The 23,825-nt window shown below is 44.1% G+C and overlaps 1 protein-coding gene across 2 annotated transcripts in view; it reads left to right on the top strand.

The window, feature by feature from the left end:
• HCK (HCK proto-oncogene, Src family tyrosine kinase) overlaps window positions 1-18,957 on the top strand; it is a 137,806-nt gene extending 118,849 nt beyond the window's left edge. For both annotated transcript variants that reach the window (XM_083146595.1, XM_083146594.1), the window contains exons 7-16: window positions 3,297-3,327; window positions 3,952-4,051; window positions 5,946-6,044; window positions 6,342-6,445; window positions 9,199-9,348; window positions 11,052-11,204; window positions 11,604-11,863; window positions 11,970-12,123; window positions 12,673-12,804; window positions 15,466-18,957. In XM_083146595.1, the coding sequence (XP_083002721.1) occupies window positions 3,297-3,327; window positions 3,952-4,051; window positions 5,946-6,044; window positions 6,342-6,445; window positions 9,199-9,348; window positions 11,052-11,204; window positions 11,604-11,863; window positions 11,970-12,123; window positions 12,673-12,804; window positions 15,466-15,668 (1,386 nt within the window). In that variant the 3' untranslated portion in view covers window positions 15,669-18,957. The remainder of the gene's footprint in view (window positions 1-3,296; window positions 3,328-3,951; window positions 4,052-5,945; window positions 6,045-6,341; window positions 6,446-9,198; window positions 9,349-11,051; window positions 11,205-11,603; window positions 11,864-11,969; window positions 12,124-12,672; window positions 12,805-15,465) is intronic.
• The last annotated feature ends 4,868 nt before the right edge of the window (window positions 18,958-23,825 follow it).

Here is a 23,825-nt window from a genome sequence, read left to right as displayed (position 1 = left end):
CAATGGGAAGAAATAAGTATAACATTGTCACCCGTCAAGAGCCATACCTAACTATGCTACCTATTCTTAACAACATTTATTTTTGTTAGCCATTAAAAGGTATCATATTTGCTAGATTGCTATTTTGTTTTTCTCACTGAGGAACAATAAAACATTTCTATTCTACCCAAAGCAAACCTCCCAAAAGGAACCCAAAACAAACCTCCCCTTAACCCCCCACCCTGTATGACCTAACCCCAATCTAGGTATACTTGGATCCCGAAAAACCACCACACCCCCCAGCTATCTATACTAACTATCACTAAAAGGGAATAAATTAGTGGCTTCCAGCTTATATGAGCTAGGCTAGCCTACAAATCCTAATTTACCCCTACCTCCCAGCCCACCCCCTACTTCCTACACTACAAAATCTATCTAAGAACCCCCCACCCACCCAACCTCATAAAGGATAGTAAGAATGAATGGCTGTCAGGGGCAATACAAAGCAGGATCAATTAGTTTAAGACATAAGGGCAAAGTATTTAGCTGTTGCCCCTCCGGTCCCAACAAGAAGAAGTACCACAGCATAGTAATAACTGGACGACACTTAAACTGGAATATAAGTCCAGTCAGGGGATAAACAGATCATCAGGCACTGGTACACTATGAACAGAAACATATGAATACAGGAATTTTAGAAGTATAAGAAAAACTTTAGTCCGGCCAAGCTCTCCTCTCCTGTGGAGGCATATGGACAGCAGTCCCACCCTTATACACTTTAGGACACAGATACAGGAGTTGATAGCACTGGAACAGTAGCACTAGGATTGTCTTATCCATCCAAGGGTACGGATCCAAATAGACATAGGCAAATATGGAGCCATCTAACAATGACATAGCTAACGATACAATAGGGCCTATCTTGAAGGAGTTCCCAAACTCAGGGGCTTGAACCGTAGCATGAGAAATAGGGGATATCTCCACATGGCAGGATGGTTCCATAGGTGTAGAGGACACAGAAGAGATAGTTACCGGAGCTGTTGATACAATCTCCACATCTCCAAACACAGCAAGAATCCTCCTCGTGGAGAGAGTAATGGCCTCAAGTATTTGCTGAAAACAGGCAGACATCACTGATGTAGTATAGTCAAGGTATATGGCAGATAAGTGGTGGCTAGCACACCACACACCGCCCACACAACAGAATGGAAAAGGAGCAGTTATCCCGACTTCATACAAGGTTTCCAGCAATCAGGTATCAGGCAGACTGCAGAGCCTGGTCAGTAATAATGGATATCCTGAGGCACCAATAGTGCACAGGGTACCCCTGCAGGCAGAGTATGGTCACACAGAATAGGCATACAGTAGATTGTATTTGTAAGGTAGCACACAGCAGCTATGAGGATATCACCAGAGTGAGCCCAAGGGTGCCTTTAAGTGATGTATGACCAAGGTGCTCCCTGACTTAGACTGCGGGTACAAGGTACAGGTGACAAGTGCAGCAAAGTTATATACACATTTGTAGCTGACCGCTCAGCAAGTATTCAGAGTTCTTTGGAGAAGGTATAGGGGACGGCTCTGAATGCTATGTACTGAAGCTGCGTGTACCACACTGCAGCTCTTCTTCACCAGTGCCCACACGTCAGCCCAGTCTGCCGGGCACACCGCCCGCGCTCAATATTGCTCCAAACGGATCATGCACGGAGCTCCAGGCATCAGGGGACAAGGTCCGGCATCCATACCCCTCCAGCGAGCAGCCGCTGCCAATCAGCACCCGCGGGTCCTCCGACTGCAGGAGACTACGCAGACAAGGATCCCCAAGATCGCGCCCGCACAGGATCCGTCCAGAGAAGAAGACGCCAGGCCAGGGAGACGGACCCGGACACTCCAGGCCCGCACACAGTCGCCAGACAGCTCAGCAGATGCAGGGGACCTTCCGGGGCAGTGGTGAGTGGGTGAGGGGCTCCCCAGGGTCACACAAGCAGGATATTTAGCAAATGTATCACGGAGCCCACTCACCCTCCGACTGTTCAGACGCCCGTCCAAGCCACGCCCCCCCCTGGACATCTAGATTTACTGTATGTCACTTAATTATTGTTTACTATAATTAAGCATCAACGTTGTGTATCTATGTATCTGCAGCTAAATATTTTCTTTCTATTATTATTGATATGCACCTGTAACAGTTATTTATATTAGATAACATTCAATTAATTTTATCCTACAATTCTTTTAAATTCAGTTACACATTTTGCTGTATTGATTCCTGTGGATTTGAGAAATAAGCAAACTACTGGATTATTACTATAGTAGTAGTGGTAGTACGTTTATTTATAAGGCGCCGCAAAGTGTCCGCAGCGCCGTACATAGCAAACAAAAAAACAAATTACAAGGTAACGTACAGGGTGTGTTGAAAATACAGTATAAATAGGGGTATAGCTGGTAGAACTAAAATCAGCATCAGTTCAGAAGTAGGTGTCAAAATTGTAGAGGAGACTGAAGATGAAGTAGAGGAAGGGAAGAACCAGGCAGGAGCACTGGTGAGGTAAAGAGGCAGGGTGAGTACGTGAGGAAGGAGGGCCCTACTATACACATTACAACTATTTTATTAAAAGTAATTCCATTTTTTTTTACATTTATACAAGGACTTGTTATATTATATTATACTAATATTTTTATATTTTTCAAAATTGCATATTTTATGTACATCTGCTTTTTATTTTTCTATTCATTTTTACTCCAACGCGTTTTGCTGGAATCCTTCAGAAATTCTGGTGTAAGCAGAGGGGCTCCAATCTATTCCCATCTGCCTTTTTGACTCTGGTTTAATGGGTACAATGACATTTCCTCCTTGGTTTTTCCATATACTGAGGGCAATTTTTCTGTTTTTTTTGCATATGCTATGAGATATTACATAAGCCCATTAGTGACATCATGAATAATGTTGGGCCCTTAAGATTATGTGACTTTATATGAGCACCATATATACAGTATTCATGTAATTTAGATTTTGTATTTAGAGTTGTGCAGTATCTCTAACCTACACAATTGGCAGCTGTATAGATAACGCTTTAGAAACAATTTTTATTTTGGTTTTGTTTGTACTTTCACAAATACTGGTTTTGATTACAAAAAATGACCACAGGGTGTGAAAGATGCACCTTATTATGATTTGTACACGTTTTTATATCCTGTATTATGTATTTCTATGTCAGCATTATTATTGGACAGTACGTTTTTATGTACCTTTTATGTTTCTGTTGCTTGGTCTACAATTTAGAAAATTAATAATATGAACGTTTTATTTGTATTTTCAGAATAAACCAAGAGAGAATCCAGGTGGGGGTGGTAAGTATCCCGTGTTGTGTTACTTAGTTTTCATGAATCACAGGACATCTTACCATATGTGTGGAGCAGTGCTATGACATCATTTAATAACTGGGCAGCCAGTGACGTAATCTGAGGTGCAGAGAGGTGCGAAGCATGTACTGATTATCCATGCCTGGGCTTGCTGCAGTGGCCCATCCAGGTATGCTTACCTTTATTGAGAAAGCGGCAATATGGCCAGCGCTATCTTCCCAGTAACATCTTTGGAAAATGGCGACGCCTGTTGTGAGCATAGAATCTGGAGAGTCCACACTTTCTGTTTAACATGTGCAATTTTCCCAAATCTCACTGAGAAGATGGCACTGGCCAAGGAAGAGGCAACTGCTTCCTGGGGCAAGCAAGGGCATATTTTAATGGTGCCCCCTGGAAAGCGCAGAGACACTTCATGGTCCTGAAATTACTGTGGTTTTTTAATGCCATTTATTTTTTATGGGGCATGTATATGCCCACTTTTAGGCCTCCTCCCCTTGCCAGTGCCGGGGTCTGGCATGGCTCTCTACAGCCATGGTGGCTGTTACAACAGAGTGGGTTTTGGGATTCTGTTGACCCTGGCAGACTTGTTCTAACTATTGTGTTTGCCCACAGGAGATGATTCCTCGGTCCTGGTGGCTTTATATGATTATGATGGTGTACACCCCGAGGATCTGTCTTTTAAAAAAGGAGACTATTTCCATTTAATTTTGGAGTAAGTTACACAAAATTTAGGTTTGTAACCCTGTGACCAATATCATCATCATTTCAATGCACATGGGGAGATTTATCAAAGCTTGGAGATGGAAGTGTAGAGAGATAAAGTACCAACCATACAGCACCTGATGTTTTTCAAATACAGCCTGGAAAATGACAGTTGGGAGCAGATTGGTTAGCAATTTATCTTTCTCCACTTTATCTCTCTCCAAGACCGATCGCTGTCTTTTGGATTTAGAAGCCATACTGCTTCGTCCATAATAGACAGCTAAAATTCGCCAGTTAAGGTTAACCTGAATTTGCACAGCAGAGGTATTAAAAATTAAAATATTGCCTCCACTACAGACCACTATGCACCACTATGCACCACTATGCATTCACTGATATGTGTAGGATAGTATATAGTAATGAAACCTAGCCTCTATGACAACACTGCGTTACCATCCATTTTCATCCCTTCAGCCAGAATTGGAAAATGTTGTAAATTTCGTGCTCTTGGCTACAGAACATGTACAGTACATTGTAAAAACACACAAGATTCATCAGCAAAACGTACTTGAAATTCTGCATCAGCCACTAATGGTGATAGAGCAGTGCCCTCTGGTGGCCGAGTTCTCAATTAATTTAACTACTAAACCAGTGGCTCACAAACTGGGTGCCTCATGACACTTGCAGGGGTCCCTTGGCTTGAAGGTCCACAACCAATTCAAGCTATTTATGGTCAAAGTAATAGTCAACATCTGAGCTTGTAACTTCCAATCATAATATATATATATATATATATATATATATATATATATATATATATATATATAATATATAATACACGATGTAGGCAAGAAGGTGGCACTCCTGGATTTTTAGCAAGTGAAAAAAGCAATTTTATTGCAGTAAAAGGAGGACTTGTACTGCAATAAAATTGCTTTTTTCACTTGCTAAAAATCCAGAAGTGCCACCTTCTTGCCTACATCGTGTATCTAAGGACTAGCTCCTAACAGGGAGGCACCGGGTAAAGTACCATTGGATGGACATATAGGGAGTGCCGGTCATTGTGGACTGTATAATATATATTATATATATATATATATATATATATATATATATATATACGGACAAACAGAAGCCAATCCTGTCCCTTTACCACATAATTAAACCTGAGAATGACATGAACTTTTGTAATAGAAACCAACCTCCTTCTCCCCCATTAGGCGGAGCCAGGGCCAGTCCTACGGTTTTTGGCACCCCCCTGCAAACTTTAAATTTGTGCTATGTCCCATACTTTATAAAGGGACAGTGGTCTCACAAGAAAGGACCCAGGTCACACAATAGTACCCCCTATAAATATTATGCCACACAGTAGTAAGATTACACAGCTATAGCGCCCCTGATTCATATTACACCACATAGTAGTGCTCTTTTCATGTTACATTGCTCAGTTGTGCCTCTTATTCATGTTATGCTACACATAGTACCGTAATGTGGAATTACTGTGCAGGGTTATGGTGGAAGTGCCATTTACTAGGTATGGCCATCGACCATCGATGATTCGAAATCATCGATGGGTCATGGCCGATGTCGAATACTTTTGCCATCGATGGGGGAGAACCAAATGGTTTCCCTCCATCGATGGAACAGCAAAACAATGTTTTGCGGGGGGGGGGGGGGTGTTTTCAAAGTGCCGGGACGCGGAGCATAGCTCTGCCCCGACACCCGCGAAGCCCCGCCCCCTGTGTTTTGATTGGCCCATGGCAATGGCAACGATGGCCATCCCTGCCATTTACACTCTTATTGTAAGGATTTTGCCAATAATTATTGTATTTTCCTCCAGTTTCCACTTTCCACAAAAAGGAGCTTATTAGTAAAATAATTGCTCTCTTTCTCTGCTGCAACAGGTCAGGAGAGTGGTGGAAGGCACGCTTGACGACCACAGGAGAAGAAGGCTATATTCCAAGTAATTATGTGGGACGAGTTAACTCTCTGGAGTCTGAAGAGTGAGTTTCCCATATTTCCCCTTTGACCCTCTGCCTTTCTCTTGGTACCTGTTTGTTTCACAAAGGCTGGATTCATCATACTTACGCTGCTGCATATGTGATTTGCGAGGATGTGTGAAAATATGTTAATATAACAATCAATGGGATTTGTAATAAGGCTGCTTAAGCAAGTCTCTCAGCCTAAAGCTGGGTCGTCCCGAGTGTATGGGGCCTTGCAGTAAAGAATACATTTGCTGTCTCAACTAACAATAAAACATTTCCTCTATATGACTGATTATGTTTTTGTTTTTTTTACAGATGGTATTTTAAAGGTGTTGGTAGGAAAGAAGCGGAACGGCAGCTGCTGTCCCCTGAGAATCAGACGGGAGCTTTCATGATACGGGACAGTGAGACAATGAAAGGTGATTGAGGTTTTGCATGGCTGGAATGTGACAAAGTTACTATCTCAGAAGAACTTGTACCTTTCAGGAGCAAGTGTTTTCATTCTCAGTGAAACATGCAGTAATGCAGGGGCGGATCCAGGAGAAAATGACAGGGTGAGGGTTTAGGAGGGGGAGGGGGGGGTGTTAGTGTCAGTGTACATGCTAAGAGAGAGGAGAGCAGAGTGAGGGCAGGAATGGGATTAAAAATAGGCCCTGGTGTTTAAAGTACGCAGGCCCACCTTGGTGACAAGAGCGAAGGACGTAGTTCTGCGCGTGCCTAAGGCGCGCTCTGGGAAAAGGGGTTGTGGCCACTCAAAAGGGGGAGTGTAGTGTACCACACCATATACAACTTCTACACATTATGCAACAAAATACTGGACCCAATTATACTTTCCCCTTACACATAATGCCAAATGTAATGAGCCAAAATTCACATAATGCCACATGGATTGAGCCAAAATTCAAATAATGCCACACGGATTGTGTCAAAATTCACATAATGCCACACGGATTGAGCCAAAATTCACATAATGCCACACGGATTAAGCCAAAATTCACAATATGCTTCATAAACAGGGACATTGTGCTCCAAAGGTGCGCATTAAAAATTTATACCATAATGCCCATTACATATTAAGCCACACATCATAATGTCCATTACGTATTATGCCAAACACCATAATGCCTATAAAAATTATGCTACATAAGTGCTGCTTACCTACATGCTCATTGCCAGTGGTTCCATGCTCATTTCCAAGGGGGAATGCATGCAGGCAGAAGTAACAGCTATTGACAGCTGGACAGAGAGTGGGAGGCTGCCTGGCTGTATTCAGAGCACTGCAGGTCCCGGCTATTTTAAATAATACCCCTTTCATACCACAAAATGCAGGGACTTACCCGGGAATATGGTCCCAGGATCATGCAGGGACATTTCCGGGTTGGCCCCTTTTACCTAGTCCCTGCATTTTCTGGTGTGAGGGGGAAAGAAAACAAGCCCCCCCCCCCCCCCTTTTAACCGGCTATCTTGTTTAACTGGCTATATCTTCAGAACTAACTGATCCATTTACATGAAGCTAGTATCGTATTGAGGACCTTTTGAGTGGACTTCAAATGATTTTGGTCCCGTGAAACTGAGCTGTTTGGTTCCAGAGAAATCTGCCCTCAAACATGTACAGCCATGAAATTACATTTCAGAAATAAAAAAATTGGTTTACCCTCAATGGGGCAGATGTATGACTGGGCGTTATGGGGGAGAAGGGGTATCAGCGCACGTTATGTGCACTGATACCGCTTCTCCCCCATGTATGAAGCGCCCCTGTCCATATCGGCGCTGCTATCTAAATGATAGCAGGCCGAATGTATGAACGGTCAGCATCGCTGACCGTTCCGCATTCTGCTGGTGAAGCCCTATCTAAACAGCAGGGACAGCGCTGTCCCTGCTGTTAGGTCTGGGCTGCCCTGGGGATCTCGTGTGAGTAGCGAGATCCCGCGCATGCCCAGTGCAGCCGGCCGGGGGACAGGAGACAGCGCATCAGTGTAAACTGATGCGCTATCTCCAGGAGGGGACATCGCCGGAGGGGGGAGTTAGCGCTCCCCCGCTTCGGCAGACAAGATGTTAATACATCTTGTCGATGTCCCTTCCTGCTTCGCCTCGTTAATGAGGCGAAGCAGGAAGTATTATAGCGGCGCGATAAGCGCTGCTATAATACATCTGCCCCAATATCTCCAGAACCAATTTACCCATATGGACCAGCCTGGTATCAAATTGAAGGCCCAGCGATTTGGGTCAGAATTAGATCAACCGAGCTGTGATGCGGGAAAACATTCCAGCTTTGAAATGCGATATCTCCAGTCTGAAATGACAGGGGGGCACGTGTCCGGGTCCCCCCCCCCCCCCCCCCCCCCTGAATCCGCCTATGCAGTAATGTGTGGGCTGGCATAGGCAAATTCAGGAGGGGGGGGTTCCGGTTGCCCGGAAACCCCCTCCTCTTGGCAAGTGCTTTAAATTATGACAAGAGAACTGGTATATAATATGATCAATAGTGTAAGGGACAGAGCAGAGCTGCTGCACCTGCCCAGTGTACCAGCTTCTTATACAACATTTACTGTATGTGTGGATCTGAGTCCTCAAACATCACAATGGACCAGAGAGTAGCTGCCAGGAGGAAGAGACAGGAGCCTTACTGTGAAGTGGGAGAATGTGAGCTTAGAAAGTGCAGTACTGGTTCTATAAAGTTTGTGTATTTATTATGATATTTTAACCTTTTCCTGACTACTTATCTTATTTTATTGTTTAAAGCAGCCTATACAATAGACTACCTGTACTGTTAAATATCAATACAGTATTCCATACAGTATCCAGTGAATAAAAAGACCAATTTTCAAGGCTATTACCACCCCCCCCCAGACTCCTGTACTTACTCCAATGCGCTGAAGAGTGGGAGATTTTGGACACCCCCTCTAAAAATCCTATGTTTGCCACTGGCTGGGGGTGATCATCTGATGTGTAGGAGGGGGAAATATGACCTCTGAATTTTGAATTTCAGTGGTGGGCAATAGAGAAATAGACTATCTAAGGAAGGATAGGAGCCAACTAGTGTTCTGTCTTTATCAGGCTAGCAGAAAAGATGAGTCCTACCAAGAGGGCAGTGGAGAGGTATTGTCTATACTATGACTACAATCCCTACAAGTCACTTTATAGATATCTTACATTCTCTACCATTGTTTTTTAGGCTCCTTCTCACTTTCAGTTAAAGACTTCAATGCTCAGACTGGAAACATGGTGAAACATTACAAGATACGTACTCTGGATGACGGCGGTTTCTTTGTATCCCCTCGGAAAACATTCCAAACTCTTCACGAACTGGTCAGCCACTACCAAAGTGAGACGCAAACAGTTGGCTGCATGTTCATTCTTAATACACAGCCTAATATAGCAGCGTCCAGGGGTGTGTGTGCGTAGCGGGGGGGTCATGTTATGCTTTTACATGAAAAAATCACTTGGTGCCCCTTGCAGTATTCTCTATATTCCAGCAGAGATGATTTTGGTAACTATTTCTGTGAACTCTGATTGGTTGCTATACAATCTCGTCTGATATTTTTCACCAGGCAGAAATATCTGCCGTTTTCATCAAGAATAGGTCGAATTTACATTCAACCTATTTAATATCAGCTCTGATTTTCCGACTGTCAGAAAAGATTCCGACAGTCACAAAGTCTGTGCATCGGAGAAAACAACCGCCGATAGTCGAAAACAGCCTTGGATTTGACAATCCAGTAGCCGTTTACAACAATAAAGATTCTACTTTTAACAAAGTCAAATCTGCATAGGCGAGTCCCGGCTGTTCTGTTCTGGGATTGAATACTTAGGGACAATGTGGCAGATGTATTAAGCCTGGTGAAGAGTTAAACTGAAGATTAAGTGGAAGGAGATAACGCACCAGCCAATCAGCTGTGTTTGAAATATGGCAGTTGGGAGTTGATTGGCTGGTGCATTATCTCCTTCCACTTTATCTCCAGTTTAACTCTTCACCAGACTTAATACATCTGCCCCATTATTTCCGCTAGCCGGAAATATAGTACGGGATTAAATACCCCCTTCGGGGTAAATTTACTAATACTGGAGTTCTATTGAAGATGGGATGTTGCCCATAGCAACCAATCATTTTTCTATCTATTATCTTCTAGAAGGCGCTAAAATAATAAGAACTAGAATCTGATTGGTTGCTATGGTCAACATCCCATCTTAAAGAGAACGTCTATTTTAGTAAATTTACCCCCTTACTATATTGCTTATGAGACAGCCCATCTGAATACAGTAAGGTGGAGGTTGGGACCTTATAACTGCTCTGAGTGTGGTATAGCACACCGACAGTCATTATCCCAACGTCCGAATCCCGACTGCCCGGAATCAGACCGCATGGGGGAGCGCATCAAAGCCCCTTGCGGGCTCACTGCTCTTGCCACACTGCGGGCACAGTGGCTTGCTATGAGAATGAGAATAGCCGGTGGCAGTCGGGATCCCGAGTGTCGGGGTTTTAACAGTCGGGATAATGACTGTGGGAATCCCGACTGTCTGGCATTCACCTGGCATCCAACTGCTCCATGGTTGCAGGAAGTCTAAGCTGGAGCAAGGGGCAAAAACTTCTTACTGTTCATTTTAAGTCTCTGTAAATAAATGTAAAACATTTTTTTTTTTAACTATCAACTTAATAGAGGATAACCAGTTTTTTTTTCTTTGTAAATAATGGACTATCATGTTTGTGTGTTCTATATCTCCTTTAGGAAGACCATTATGTAGAGTACATGTTCTCATACTCAGTCTTTGGGACCCGACACAGTTCATGTTTTCCAGGTCACCTGTGGATTTTTTAATTTTACAGTTGGTGATACACAGCGCACCTGCCGGGTGATCTGGAAAACAGGACCTGTGTGTGGTCCTGATGATCAAGTTTGAGAACCACTGGTGTAGAGTGAGAAAAATATTAAGGTCTGGTGGCTTTATGGGCCAGTACTGATGTAAAAGACAGCTTGAATGGTTCAAGTTGAACCCCTGTATCAGCAGTGTGATCTTATCTGTGCACAGATAACATGGATGGCCTGTGTCAGTATCTCACCACCCCTTGTAAGACTGCCCGTCCAGAGAAACCATGGGAGAAGGATGCCTGGGAGGTCCCGCGAGAATCGCTCACCTTGGAAAAGAAGCTGGGAGCCGGGCAGTTTGGAGACGTGTGGTTGGGTAATTGGTGACTTTCTTATTGATATCAAACACAATAAATCCAACTACAGATTTAAATAATGCAAACATACCAATTCTACACCTAGTTTAGTGCTTTTGTACCCTACAAAGTGTGTATGATTATCCCAGTGGCATTCCACCTGTGTGAGGTACTTCAGCTATGCTATTACCCCACCACCATGACTATTCCCTGAACTACACCAGCAAACAACTATTCTAAGCCCATCAGGACAATTTGCTTTACTTACACAATCATGTACGCCATTACTGTCCCCTACATTTTCTAACACTCACCCCCCCCCCACCCTCCCATGTCATACAACAGTCCCCAATTGTGTAATCACTTCATTGTGCCATGGAGCTGGTAAATCACAGACCTTTGTTCCTGCCTTTCCTCAGCAACATACAATGGGCACACACAAGTAGCTGTGAAAACAATGAAGCCAGGAACTATGTCACCTGAGGCCTTTCTCGAAGAGGCAAACTTGATGAAGACATTACAGCATGAACGTCTAGTACGCCTGAATGCTGTGGTGACACTGGAAGAGCCAATATATATAATTACAGAATACATGCAGAAGGGAAGTCTGCTGGACTTTCTGAAGAGCCAGGAAGGGAGCTCTCTGCCACTGCATCAGCTCATTGACTTTTCCGCTCAGGTGAGGTGCTTGAGGTTGTACAGAGCTCTGTTACTTGTGGTCAACACACAAATGTCAACCATATAAGTGTATCTTATGGTGCGCCTCCTCTCTACTCATCCAACAGATTGCTGAAGGAATGTCGTTTATTGAGCAGAAAAATTATATCCACCGGGACTTGCGAGCCGCAAACTGCCTAGTGTCAGGAACAATGTTGTGCAAGATTGCAGACTTTGGGCTAGCTCGACTGATTGAGGACTGTGAGTACACAGCCAGAGAAGGTGAGTAGGGGGTAACAAAACTGTGGCGTAAAATGTATACAGATATACTGACTATGCCAACCTGCCAGTGTGTGATTAGTTGTACCAATATAAATCTTGAAACAAATCATCTCAGTTTAAAATAAGAAAATCCTTTTTGCATAAACATGCATCGGTCATAGTATTAGAGCAATCACAGCTACTGGCCAAATGATTACTATGGGTTACTGCACTTTGTTAGTTGATCATCTCCTATGAGTACACACTGAGGCCCTGATTCTGGTTGACTCAATAAGCTGTGAAGCTCGCGGCTTACCGAGTCTTAGAGGGCCTTCCCCGCCGCCCGCCAAATTGCCGCCGCTGTATCCCCTCGCAACCATGCGAGGAGATGAGTCACTAAGACACATCCCCACGCATGTCCAGCTGGCAGGGAAATCAATAGAGTTCTTTAGTCTGCGCAAATATAACCCATAGACACACACAAGTCAGGCACATAACCTTTCCAAAATAAGGACCAGTTATGAATAAACTGTGATGACTGAGTATCCGTACACTTTATCTCCTTACCAGGAGCCAAGTTCCCTGTAAAGTGGACAGCACCCGAGGCTGCTAACTACAATTCCTTCACCATAAAATCTGATGTCTGGTCGTTTGGAATTCTCCTGACAGAAATTTGCACTTATGGGAGGATCCCATATCCAGGTGAGCACGCCGTCCTGTACATTGCAGTAGTCACCGCTAGATCAGGGTTGCCGACTTTAAGATTCGGGAAGCCCGGAGAGGAGAGTTTCAGCAGCCGCTCAGGGGGCGGGGCTTACGAGTGACATCACTAAGCCCCGCCCCATGCTGTTAAAGCATCGGATTCACGTATCTCTGTGGAGGGGGCGGGGCTAAAATGACGCGATTGTGCCGTTTTAGCCCCGCCCCCTCCTCTGAGACCCGAGGATTGCGGCATTTTAATGCTGCAATCCGGGGGTCAGCGGGGGTCCCCCCTGAATCCGGGAGGGTTGCCCACCCTTCCGGGGGGGCCGGGAGGGGGTACCCGATTTTCGGGAGACTCACGGAAATTCCGGGAGGGTCGGCAACCCTGCGCTAGATCTGTACTGCTGTGTGGTTACAAGTAGTTTAGTTAATATGGATCTACAGTATATGCACTTTGTGTTCCACCAGGTTTCTGTAATCTCCCCCAGTGTGTCTCTATGCAGCCTTTGCTACAAAAAAAATGACAGTAGCATCATTTAGTTGAAATTTTTTTATTTTTTTAAATAAAGTATGCCAATCCCGGGATCCCAGGAATCCAATTCCCAGGATTGAAAAAATGCCCCAGGATTGGCATCCCTAACCCCCCGCATATGACTGCCAAATGCCATGTATAGAAATGGTAAGTAGAAAAAAGTGCAAAGTCCTGCTCCACGGATAAATCAAATTTGCACCAATATCCAAAAATCACTGTTACTTCCCGTTTGTTGCTGCTGTTCTAAAGGGGGCAAGCTCGATGCCCCAATATAGCAAACAGAAAAGGAAAGAAATAGAACTGCGCAATAAGTGGATAACAATAATAACAATTGAATTACTCTCTAGAATAAGTAAAAGCATAAAACACATCAAAGTACATACATGTAAAAATTAAGAAATAAAGTAAAAATTAATTGATTAAAGAATTATACACAACCGGTTGTGACTATGTAAGCATGCAAAGGTTTTTGTTAAAACATATTAGTTAGAATTGCACTTCCTTTGAAATTATTCACAGTCCTGTTAGTATGTTAATTGGTACCGATGAAATGGCTGGTTAGGTAAACAGTCAGTTTGTGGGTTAGTTAGTAGATAGATTTTGGTGTTAATTATGTTTAGACTGTCCAGGTATTTGTTGTCTGGCCAGACACTTAATAATGAGGGTCCCTTACAGCTGCTACCTGTAGTTCCTCAGGTCTCCCAGTTGATGGTGCTGAATCACCTTTTTGTTGACAACTTTATCTGGAGTCACAATAGGATAGATGGTCTGTTTGTATTCTGTATGGTCTCCCTCTGGTGCAGTATTTATAGGGTTCCAACGCGGTTCCGCGCCTCCAATTGCGGAATCAGCTGCTTTATCAAGGAAAAGGATGTATATAGCAAAAGTGGCAGTGGCAGCATCAATACTACTATGGATGCACAATCACCACCAGCATTATATAGCTGTCATATATATATATATATATATATATATATATATATATATATATATATATATATATATATATATATATATATATAGCTGTCATTTGGTGAGACTTTTGTATAATTATAGAAATTCCATATTTTGCCAGAGCTGTGGAGGTGCACAGACCTGTCCCCGCTCATTGCATTATAAACTAAAACAAGGAAGGGAGCGAATGAATTTACATTGTAGTATCATGGTATTAGTCTTATATATTAGTGAATTAAACAAACACATGGAGTAATCCCGGCCCCTTAGTTGATTAGACTAACTACACAGGGGCCTGATTCTGGTTTGCTCGGTAAACTGTGATTATCTCAACTTAACAAACACCAGAGACGTCACCCGAACGCAGATTCCCCTCGGCACCATGCAAGGGGATGTGTAACAAAGACACATCCCCCCGGATGCCTCTGCTGCATTCTGCTGACCATCGAATGATTTCTCCTGGCTTCACAAATAGAAGTCAGTGGAAACTGACTTTTATTTGTGGGCGCCGGGACAAAGACGGGGTGGGCGGCTGACGTCCTGTGACATCAGCTGCCCAAATCCGTCACGCATTGTCCAATCTGTGTACCCATGGAAACGCCCAGCATGTTCATGGGGACGCCCATAAAACGCTGGCTGGGTGTTCCCATGGGCGACACTCATCCCCACCACTGTCCGCCTCCAGCCCACCGCGATACTTGCACAACATGCGCATAATGGACCGTGCGCATGCGCAGTTCCAAAAACATCGGGATGGGCCGAACTTGCAGTATTGGGAGACAATCAGAATCACCCCCACAGTCACCAGCCAACGTAGTCTACAGACTGTTAAACCTCAATGTTTTTAAAGCCCAGAAAAGGAACATTTAATGGTACTATTGGGGGTAAACAGTGGCTGTCTGGAGAATAGACGTCAGTTGAGTACAGTACTGGAGGGGATGGGGTTAAAAAAAATAATTGCATTGTATTCTCTTACAAAGTGCACCTGTTCCCTGCACACAGCAGAGGTAGCAATCTTATTGGATGAACCATTCATGAAAGGAACCAGGAATATTACTGTGACCCTTAGCTTAAGGCTTGATATGAGTAGTGTGCAGCTAGTATGATTGTATACCACCTGTCAGGACTGATAGAACGATTTCACATACTAAAGAAAAGTTGTTTCACTTTTCCAGGTATGTCCAATTTGGAAGTGATCACTGCCCTGGATCGTGGTTACCGTATGCCATGCCCAGCAAACTGCCCAAAGGAGTTGTATACCATCATGCTGCAGTGCTGGCAACAAAACCCAGAGCAGCGTCCAACCTTTGAATATCTGCAAGGCATCCTGGAGGATTTTTTCACTGCCACTGAAAGCCAGTACCAGCATCAGCCATGAGCATTTCCAGACCACTCTTATATGCCAGGAGCAACACAATCTTACCAGGGAATAACCACAACCACCACAGTACTGCACTGCGCCTGTCTATAAGGATCATGGGAAATGGAGGATTGGACCATTTGCTGATCTTCACCCACATGCGATAGGAAAACATGTTACAGCAACATCATACTGATCTCCGAATTGCTAGATTATGGGATAAATCTGTTTTTATTTTTAATGTTCATATTTGAATACAGTAGTGTTTCGGAGACCCATGGACACTAGACATTTATATAGACATTTATATAGATGATTTTTCCTTAATATTATATAGCAGGTATCTCTATTGCTCTGCATTGTATGTTGCTGATCTGCTCCTGCTTCCTAATATGACAGCTGGTTGCTGGTTATAGATTACGTGCAGCATTGTGGACATATATAGCTACGTGTAAACACCTTTGTTATTTCACGCATATTAATCAGTGGTATTACACAGCCGATAACACTGGCGTTACCTCCTGCTTGTGCAGCGGGCATAGAATTGTTTGTTGGTAATTGGTTTACTGTGACCAGGAATAAGTGCATATCATGGGTAAGTGACATGTGTAATATTCCTGTGTAATTTAGGGTGGGATTCTTTATCTAATGTGGAGCAGGACTGGGAACTAGATTGGTGGGTGGGGGTTCCTGCGCATGGCAGGAGGGGGGGGGAGTGTGGGGAAGTGTGGTGGTTACTGTTCTTATTATGCTTTTAAGGACCTATGATTTCCAGTGGTGGCCTGAGCTACTGTATAGACTGGAAACTTTCTATTACAGACTGTACATATGAATTTTAGATACTGGCTTTTTATGTGCACCAATGTGCCTAGTTCTCTATTTGTCAGCAATCACGTAAACCTGCAGCTTCGGTACATCTATTTTTTTGTGCATCCATATTAAATGCACCTGGTGGATGCAGCAAAGATAAACTTACTGAGCATAAGGCCAAGCTCAGCTAACTGTCACTTTAGTACCACTCACTACTGCTGCCTGTCTCATTTATGGATTAAAGTCTAACTATAACATACCCCCCAACTTTCATTGGTGGCCCAGCGGGACGTTCAACATTTTGGGGTACGATGCCTCGTGGCGAGGGGGCGTGGCCTTCAAATCGAGTCACTCGTGCAAGACCACGCCTCGCTGACAAGCGGGTGGCAGAGGGGACTCCCAACTGCCCCCCTCGCGCTGCGGGACACTGCTGGACGGGCCGTGGGAACGTCCCCAAAAACTGGGATGTTCATGTGGTAAACGGGACAGTCGGGAGGTATGCTAGAAGGTACACATTGTTTACAAGTATAAATATGGGACAAAAACTGGCGTGTCCAAACTGTGGCCCTCCAGCTGTTGTGAAACGACACATCCCAGCATTCCTTTAGCATACCCTAATAGAAAAACTGTGGCAAGGCATGATGGGACTTGTAGTTACACAACAGCTGGAGCAGTGGCGTAAGTTCATCCCAGATGCCCGGAGGCAAGATGTATATTGGTGCCCCCAACACATACACACACACACAACCTTATATAATTATATATGTCTCTTATGAAATATTATATATATGATAGAGAGAGAGATAGAGAGAGAAAGAATACTGTATATTTCAGAACTCAGCCACAGAAGCTATTTCAATGGCTTTCAATTAATGGATTTAAACTTGCAGGGGAAGAGAGGTGCCCCCTTGAGAGCAGGAGCCCGGCGGCAGATGACTCCATTGCCTCCCAGAGTTCTGCCACTGAGCTGGAGGGCCATAGTTTGGACATTCCTGACCTAAGAGAATAGGCTGGCTGTCAACCAAGTAGGCAGAGATACTGTATATGCTGCTGCAAAGCATATTTTTTTTCAGGCAATGTATTATTGCCGGACCAATGCTTCTTTGCTAATTTGGATTGGAACCACAAATCCAGGCACAAAAAAAAGGGGAATTTTAAGGAGCATTCCTTGATGTCAGGAGGGGCAAGGAGCCATTTCAAATTTGTAAAAGTGCTTGATTTTGTTCAGCATTTCAGTACTGCTAGTTCCAGACCTACAACAGTCCTGCATGCAATGAAGACCGGCCCAATGTCTAATCAGTCTGGTAATTCATTTGAACCATAAATGAGGATAAGCTAAGCGGTTTTCAGGAGAAAAACAGAAAGTTTTATTTCATGACAGTGGTAGGAAGTAGAACGTTATCATTTTGCACAGTGTGCTTCCTCAGATTTTTCTACTTTTCCAAATCCTAAGAATGAAGTGTAATGAAGAGTGCACCTTGGTGTACACTAGCTGGACCACCAGTGCCATCAAAGTGATGTGCGGTGCATATACAATGCTCGTTGTAATGGAGGTCTATTGGTTTTGCATTGTATCCAATGCATGTTATAAAGGAGGTCTATTGGTCTTGCATCTGTGTTCCTAGACATCGGTGTCAGGAGACATCTGAGATGTGCCGGCAGTCACGCTTAAAAGAAAGTCCCATCAAGATTCCAAACTCCTATCGCATTAGATCCCTTACTTATAATGAAGCTATGTTCAGCCTGTTTTGTACCCTAAATTCAACAGTCACAAAGATTGGGATTGGGTGAGAGTGCAACTAGAGCGGGTTTCTCCACCTGTGTCTACTCTGTACCTCGCAAAGAGGCCATTTTATTACACAGCGAGATCTAGCTTTTTCTTCTACACAAACAGTGCCAACTTTCTTTATAAACCTATGCACATATTGTATATCTAGGCACATATGGCACTACAGAAGTGGATTTTATACTGTGCCTTCACTATTTTGTGCTTCATAAATAAAGTCCTGTGATATACTGGAGACTCTGAATTACACAGTGTACACTGGAGACTGTGCATTAGCATTGTACTGTATACTCTTAGTTGCATAAACTGTACTAGTGTTCTGTACTCTCATCCACCATAAAGGGAATTAGCATTGTGTACGCTGAGCTGGCATATTAGTATTGGATATTCACATCAGAGTATTACCGGAGCCTCTTAACCAGCACTGAATACAATGCAGCTACTTAACCAGTGCTGGGCGCACTGGAGCCTCTTATCGAGTAGCACTGAGTGCTTTGAGGCTCTGAGCCAGCACTGTGTACCTTTGAGACTGTACATCAGCACTTTTGAGACTCTGAGTCAGCACTGTAATCATTGACAAAACACGGTACTATGTACATTGGAGCCCTTTAACCAACGTGTGGAGTCTCTGACCAGCACTGTGTACATTGCAGACTGAAACAGCACTGTGTGTGTGCGTGTGTGTTAAAGGGCCAGATTCTCTAAGCTTCAAAAGTGATAAAATAGAGAGTGATAAACAGCCAGCCAATCAGCTCCTGTCTGACATTTTTCAAACACAGTCTGTGACATGGCTGGCTGTTTATCACTCTCCATTTTATCACTTTTGAAGCTTAGAGAATCTGGCCCGTAGTCTGTAAGCCAGCGCTGTGTAAAGAGAAAACTGCAGGTTCTGCACAAGGTTTGCAGAACTCCAGCACTGTGATTTCATTTTAAAGCCTGTGAATCTTGTAAAGCTTTTATATATTTATAGACAAAAATGTATTTGAGATTATGACAAATAAATATATAAAACAATAATGAGCACAATTGTATAAATCATGGTTGTTACAGAGGCAGATAAATATCTTCCCATTCTCAACACCAGATCCTACATGTAGTATTGTCTAAAAAACGTGTAATTTTTAGCCCTAGGGGGCACATTTATCATGATCGAATTTACAATGCGATCTGGGCGGAATATTACCGCCCAGGATCGCATTGTAAAATGCGATCAGATCACTGGGATGTATCATCCCTGGCACTGCAGGGACAGGGCTCCGAAAGGAGCCTGTCCCTGCGAAGTACTAAGCCGGAAGTCGGGGGTTCAGCGCATGTGCGGTTATGCGCTGACCCCCGCCGACCCCTCTTACCGCACTACCCCGCTCGGCAGTGCGATGTGTAGCCATAGGCTACAATAGGCTATCGCCATCCCAGAACGGCGATAGCCCAGGGGTGCGATGCCGGGCTGCCCGATGTTGATTTCATCGGGCAGCTTCGCATCCCCCATGAAACCTATGGGGGATGCGGCTGGCGGCGCTGCAGGGAGGATCACAGCAGGGATCGGAGATTCCTGCTGTGGTCCCCCTATGATACATTTAGGGGATACTTAGTATTTGCGGCTAAACCCCGAAAACGTGCCCCCTTCTGTCACAATTATATTATTTTAATTGTTTGGTTATCAGCCCCCGTTATAATGATTAAAAAAAGCTATGAACTATAACATTTAATTTTATTTTAATTATGTATACATATTTACCGAGTAGGACAATTTACATGGGCAACCAGGTGCTGCCCCTAACAAGTGTCACCCATAGGCACGTGCCTAATGGGAAATTCACCACTGCTAAGATACAAACTATACTGTAAGCCAGTGGTGGCCAAACCTGTCATCAAGATCTACCAACAGTTCATGTTTTTTAGGCAACCTGTGGATCTATAGTAGGAATGAATGCAGCAGGTTTGAAAATGGGACAGGTACTAATGACTACAGCTGTGCACCAGCTAGGTGATTTGGAAAACGTGGTAGATCTTGAGGACCGGTTTGGCCACCCCTGCTGTAAGCTATCAGTCAGCAACCCAGCAGTCAGGATGCCAGTGTTCACTATACCGAAACGTTTAAAAACCGGTGCCGGATCTTTGCAAGGATCAGGATGTTGACACCACATACCAACTGCCGTCCAAATGGTGGATCGGTAAGTAAACAGAGCTGACTTGCGTGCTGGGGAAGGGAAAGAGGGTTAGGTTTGGCATTAGTGGGGGGACTTAGGGTTAGGCTGTTGTGGGGGTAAGGTTAGGGTTAGGCTGTGAGGAGGGAGGTTAGGATTAGGTTTCTAGAAGGTGGGTTAGGCTGTGGCCCAAGGGGTTAGGTATAGGTGGCAGGTACAGGGATTAAGCACTAGCAGGAGGGTTAATTCTGCATAGGAGAAAGAAGATGCCACAGCTAACTGTATGTTAAAGCCAGGCTCATCCTGGGCCAGATGCACTAAGCTTCAAAAGTGATACAATGGAGAGTGATAAACAACCAACCAATTAGCTCCTGCCTGACATTTGTCAAACACAGTCTGTGACATGGAAGTTAGGAGCTGATTGGTTGGTTGTCTATCACTCTCCATATTATCACTTTTGAAACTTAGTGCATCTGACCCCCTGTCTGCTCACATTCAGTAGACCAGAATAGCATACCTCTCAACTGTCCCTCTTTCCGCGGGAACGTCCGGTTTTTCGGGACGTTCCCGTGTCGGCATTGTTCTGCGATGCGGGTGGGGGGGTATGCAGTTGGGAGTCCCCCACCTCTGTCACCTGGTAAATAGACGCTGTGAACATGCGCACAGCGACTATATTATTAGTAGAGAGGCTGGGGGCTGACCAGCAGCTTACATAGCCACTAGTCAGGCCCCCTCAGCGGCAAAAAAGGGGGCATGACCTTGCAAGAATGATGCATTTTACAGGCCACGCCCCTTGCGGCTAAGTCACGCCCCCTCCCCCAATTTCAGGCGCGTGCAGGAGTCTCTCTACGCCTGTCAACAAAGTTGGGAGGTATGGAATAATACCATTGGACTAGGGTCCCCAGCTTGCAAGAAGGACAGCAGCAGTGGACACTCATTGTAAGAGTACTCTGATGTACAGTATCTGAGGCCTCACTGGACAACACGGTTACAATATTCGTTTTATTCTAAATTCACATTTTGCAAGAAATGTATGTCAGAAAAACTGCACTTCTCATAAGTATTACATTCTCACTTACTTCCTCATTCTGTACATAATATGTCTACATTTCATTTGCAAAACCCTGTATATTCCCACTATGAGGAAGTAAATGAAAGATACAGTGCATAAAGGAAAGCAAAAAAACAAACATTTTATAATCCATAATATAAAATATGTAGGACATATACATAAACACAGAAGTATAATAAGAAATCATACCATGCATGGCCAAGATACATTTCTGTGGTTTTTTGTATAGAGGAATTAAAAATGGGGTAAGTTAAGGGGGAGCAGGGAGAGACCCATTGGGCATAGCTGCCTACCCTCCTGCATTCTGCAGAAGACTCCCTGAAATAACAGCAATCTAGGGATGGCCATATCGACCATTGATGATTACCGTGTTTCCCCGATAATAAGACACTGTCTTATTTTTTTTTCTTGAACAAAAAACACCATAGGGCTTATTTTAGGGGTAGGGCTTATTTTAATGAACATTGACAGCAAATGTCAAGAAACATGCCCCCAGTCCTTCTTGATACAGGTAAACATACCCCAGTACTCCTAAATAAACATGCCCCCAGTCCTCCATTATATCAGCAAACATGCCCCCAGTCCTCCATTATACCGGTAAACATGCCCCCAGTCCTCCTTACAGTAATAAACATGTCCCCAGTCCTCCGTGATAAAGGTAAACATACCCCAGTACTCCTTTAAGTCTCAATAATGTCCAGCTCTTCTTTGCTGTGACACAGCTCCGCTCTGCAACCGCGTTATGTGCGCGGTGACGTACCACACCGCAATGCATCCATGGGAATAGAAGCGGCTTCAGAAGCCTGTGCTTTTACCTACACAACGGAGGTGAGGGGGGTTAGGGGTGGTGAGTGGGGGATCAGGGGGGTTTAGCAGGTGTAGAATCTATTGTCTGAACGCCAGATAATGAAATTTTACTAGGGCTTATTTTCGGGGTAGGGCTTATTTAGGACCAGTGTCCAAAATCAAGGGTAGGGCTTATTTTCGGGGTAGGTCTTATTATCGGGGAAACACGGTAGCATTGGCGGATTCAGGGGGGGGGGGGGGGGGCACCCAGGCACGTGTCCCCCCTGTCAATTCATTTTGTAGCTGAGGACCAGGGCTTTCCAATGAGCCCAGCCCGTGCTACTAGCCCCCGGGAACTGGAGATATCGCCTGGCAAAGCTGTAACGTTTTTCCCCATAAAATGGGACCCGTTAATTCCGACCCCACCCGATTCCGACGGCTGTCAATTTTCCCCCTGGTATCACAGAAGCTTGTGGTTGATCTCATTAAATTGCAAATCGCTGGGCCTTCAATATGATACCAGGTTGGTCCATATCGTTCAATCGGTTCCAGAGATTTATTTTTTTAATGTAATTTCATGGCTCTTCATGTTCTTTGAGGGCAGATTACTTTGGAACCAAATGTTTCAGTTTCACTGGACCAAAATCATTCAAAGCCCACTCGAAAGTTCTTCAATATGATACTTGTCTCATGTAAATGGGTCAGTTGGTTCCGAAGATATAGCCGGTTAAATGAGATAACTGGTTAAAGGGGGAGGGGTGGTTTTCTCTCCCCCTCACACCAGAAAATGCAGGGACTAGGCTGGTGTAAAAGGGGCCAACCTGGGAATGCATTTTCTGGTGTGAGAGGGGTACTATTTAAAATAGCCGGGACCTGCAGTGCTCTGAATACAGCCAGGCTCTGCCACTGTCAGTGGCCATCACTTCTGCCTGGTGGCGGCTGTCCCCCATTTACTGCGAGCATGTATTCCCCCTTGGCAATTAGCATGTAATCCCACATAGCAACGAGCATGGAACCTCTGGCAATGAGCATGGAACGCTTGGCAATGAGCATGTAGATAAGCAGCACTTATGTAGAATAATTTTTAATAGGCATTATGGTGTTTGGCATAATACATAATGGATATAATGGTGTATAACTTAACGTGTAATGGACATTATGGTGTAAATGTTTAATGTGCGCCTTTGGCGGACATTGTCCCTGTTTATGAAGCGTATTGTGAATTTTGCCTTAATCTGTGTGGCATTATGTGAATTCTGGCTCAATCCGTGTGGCATTATGTGAATTTTGGCTCAACCCATGTGGCATTATTATTGTTATTATTATTTTATTTATAAGGCGCCACAAGTGTTTTCGCAAGCCGTACAAAGAAACAATACAGGGAGACAAAACTTGGCATAACATTGAATAAATAACAAAAATAGATTACAAATAAAGAGCACCACAGTTCAATACACATTACAGCTTAACTATAAGTAGTGAGGACTCAATCAACATACAATTAGAGGCGTGAGGCCAATGATGGAGATGAGTATGCGGACGAAGAAGGTCACAGAGTGTTTGAGTATAGGAGAGCT

The sequence above is a fragment of the Crinia signifera genome, chromosome 6 (genome assembly GCF_055691185.1).
Source record: "Crinia signifera chromosome 6, ASM5569118v1, whole genome shotgun sequence".
In the NCBI taxonomy this organism is placed as follows: Eukaryota; Metazoa; Chordata; class Amphibia; order Anura; family Myobatrachidae; genus Crinia; species Crinia signifera.
The sequence above is the reverse complement of the archived record's forward strand: the minus strand, read 5'-3'. Positions and strand labels throughout refer to the sequence as shown.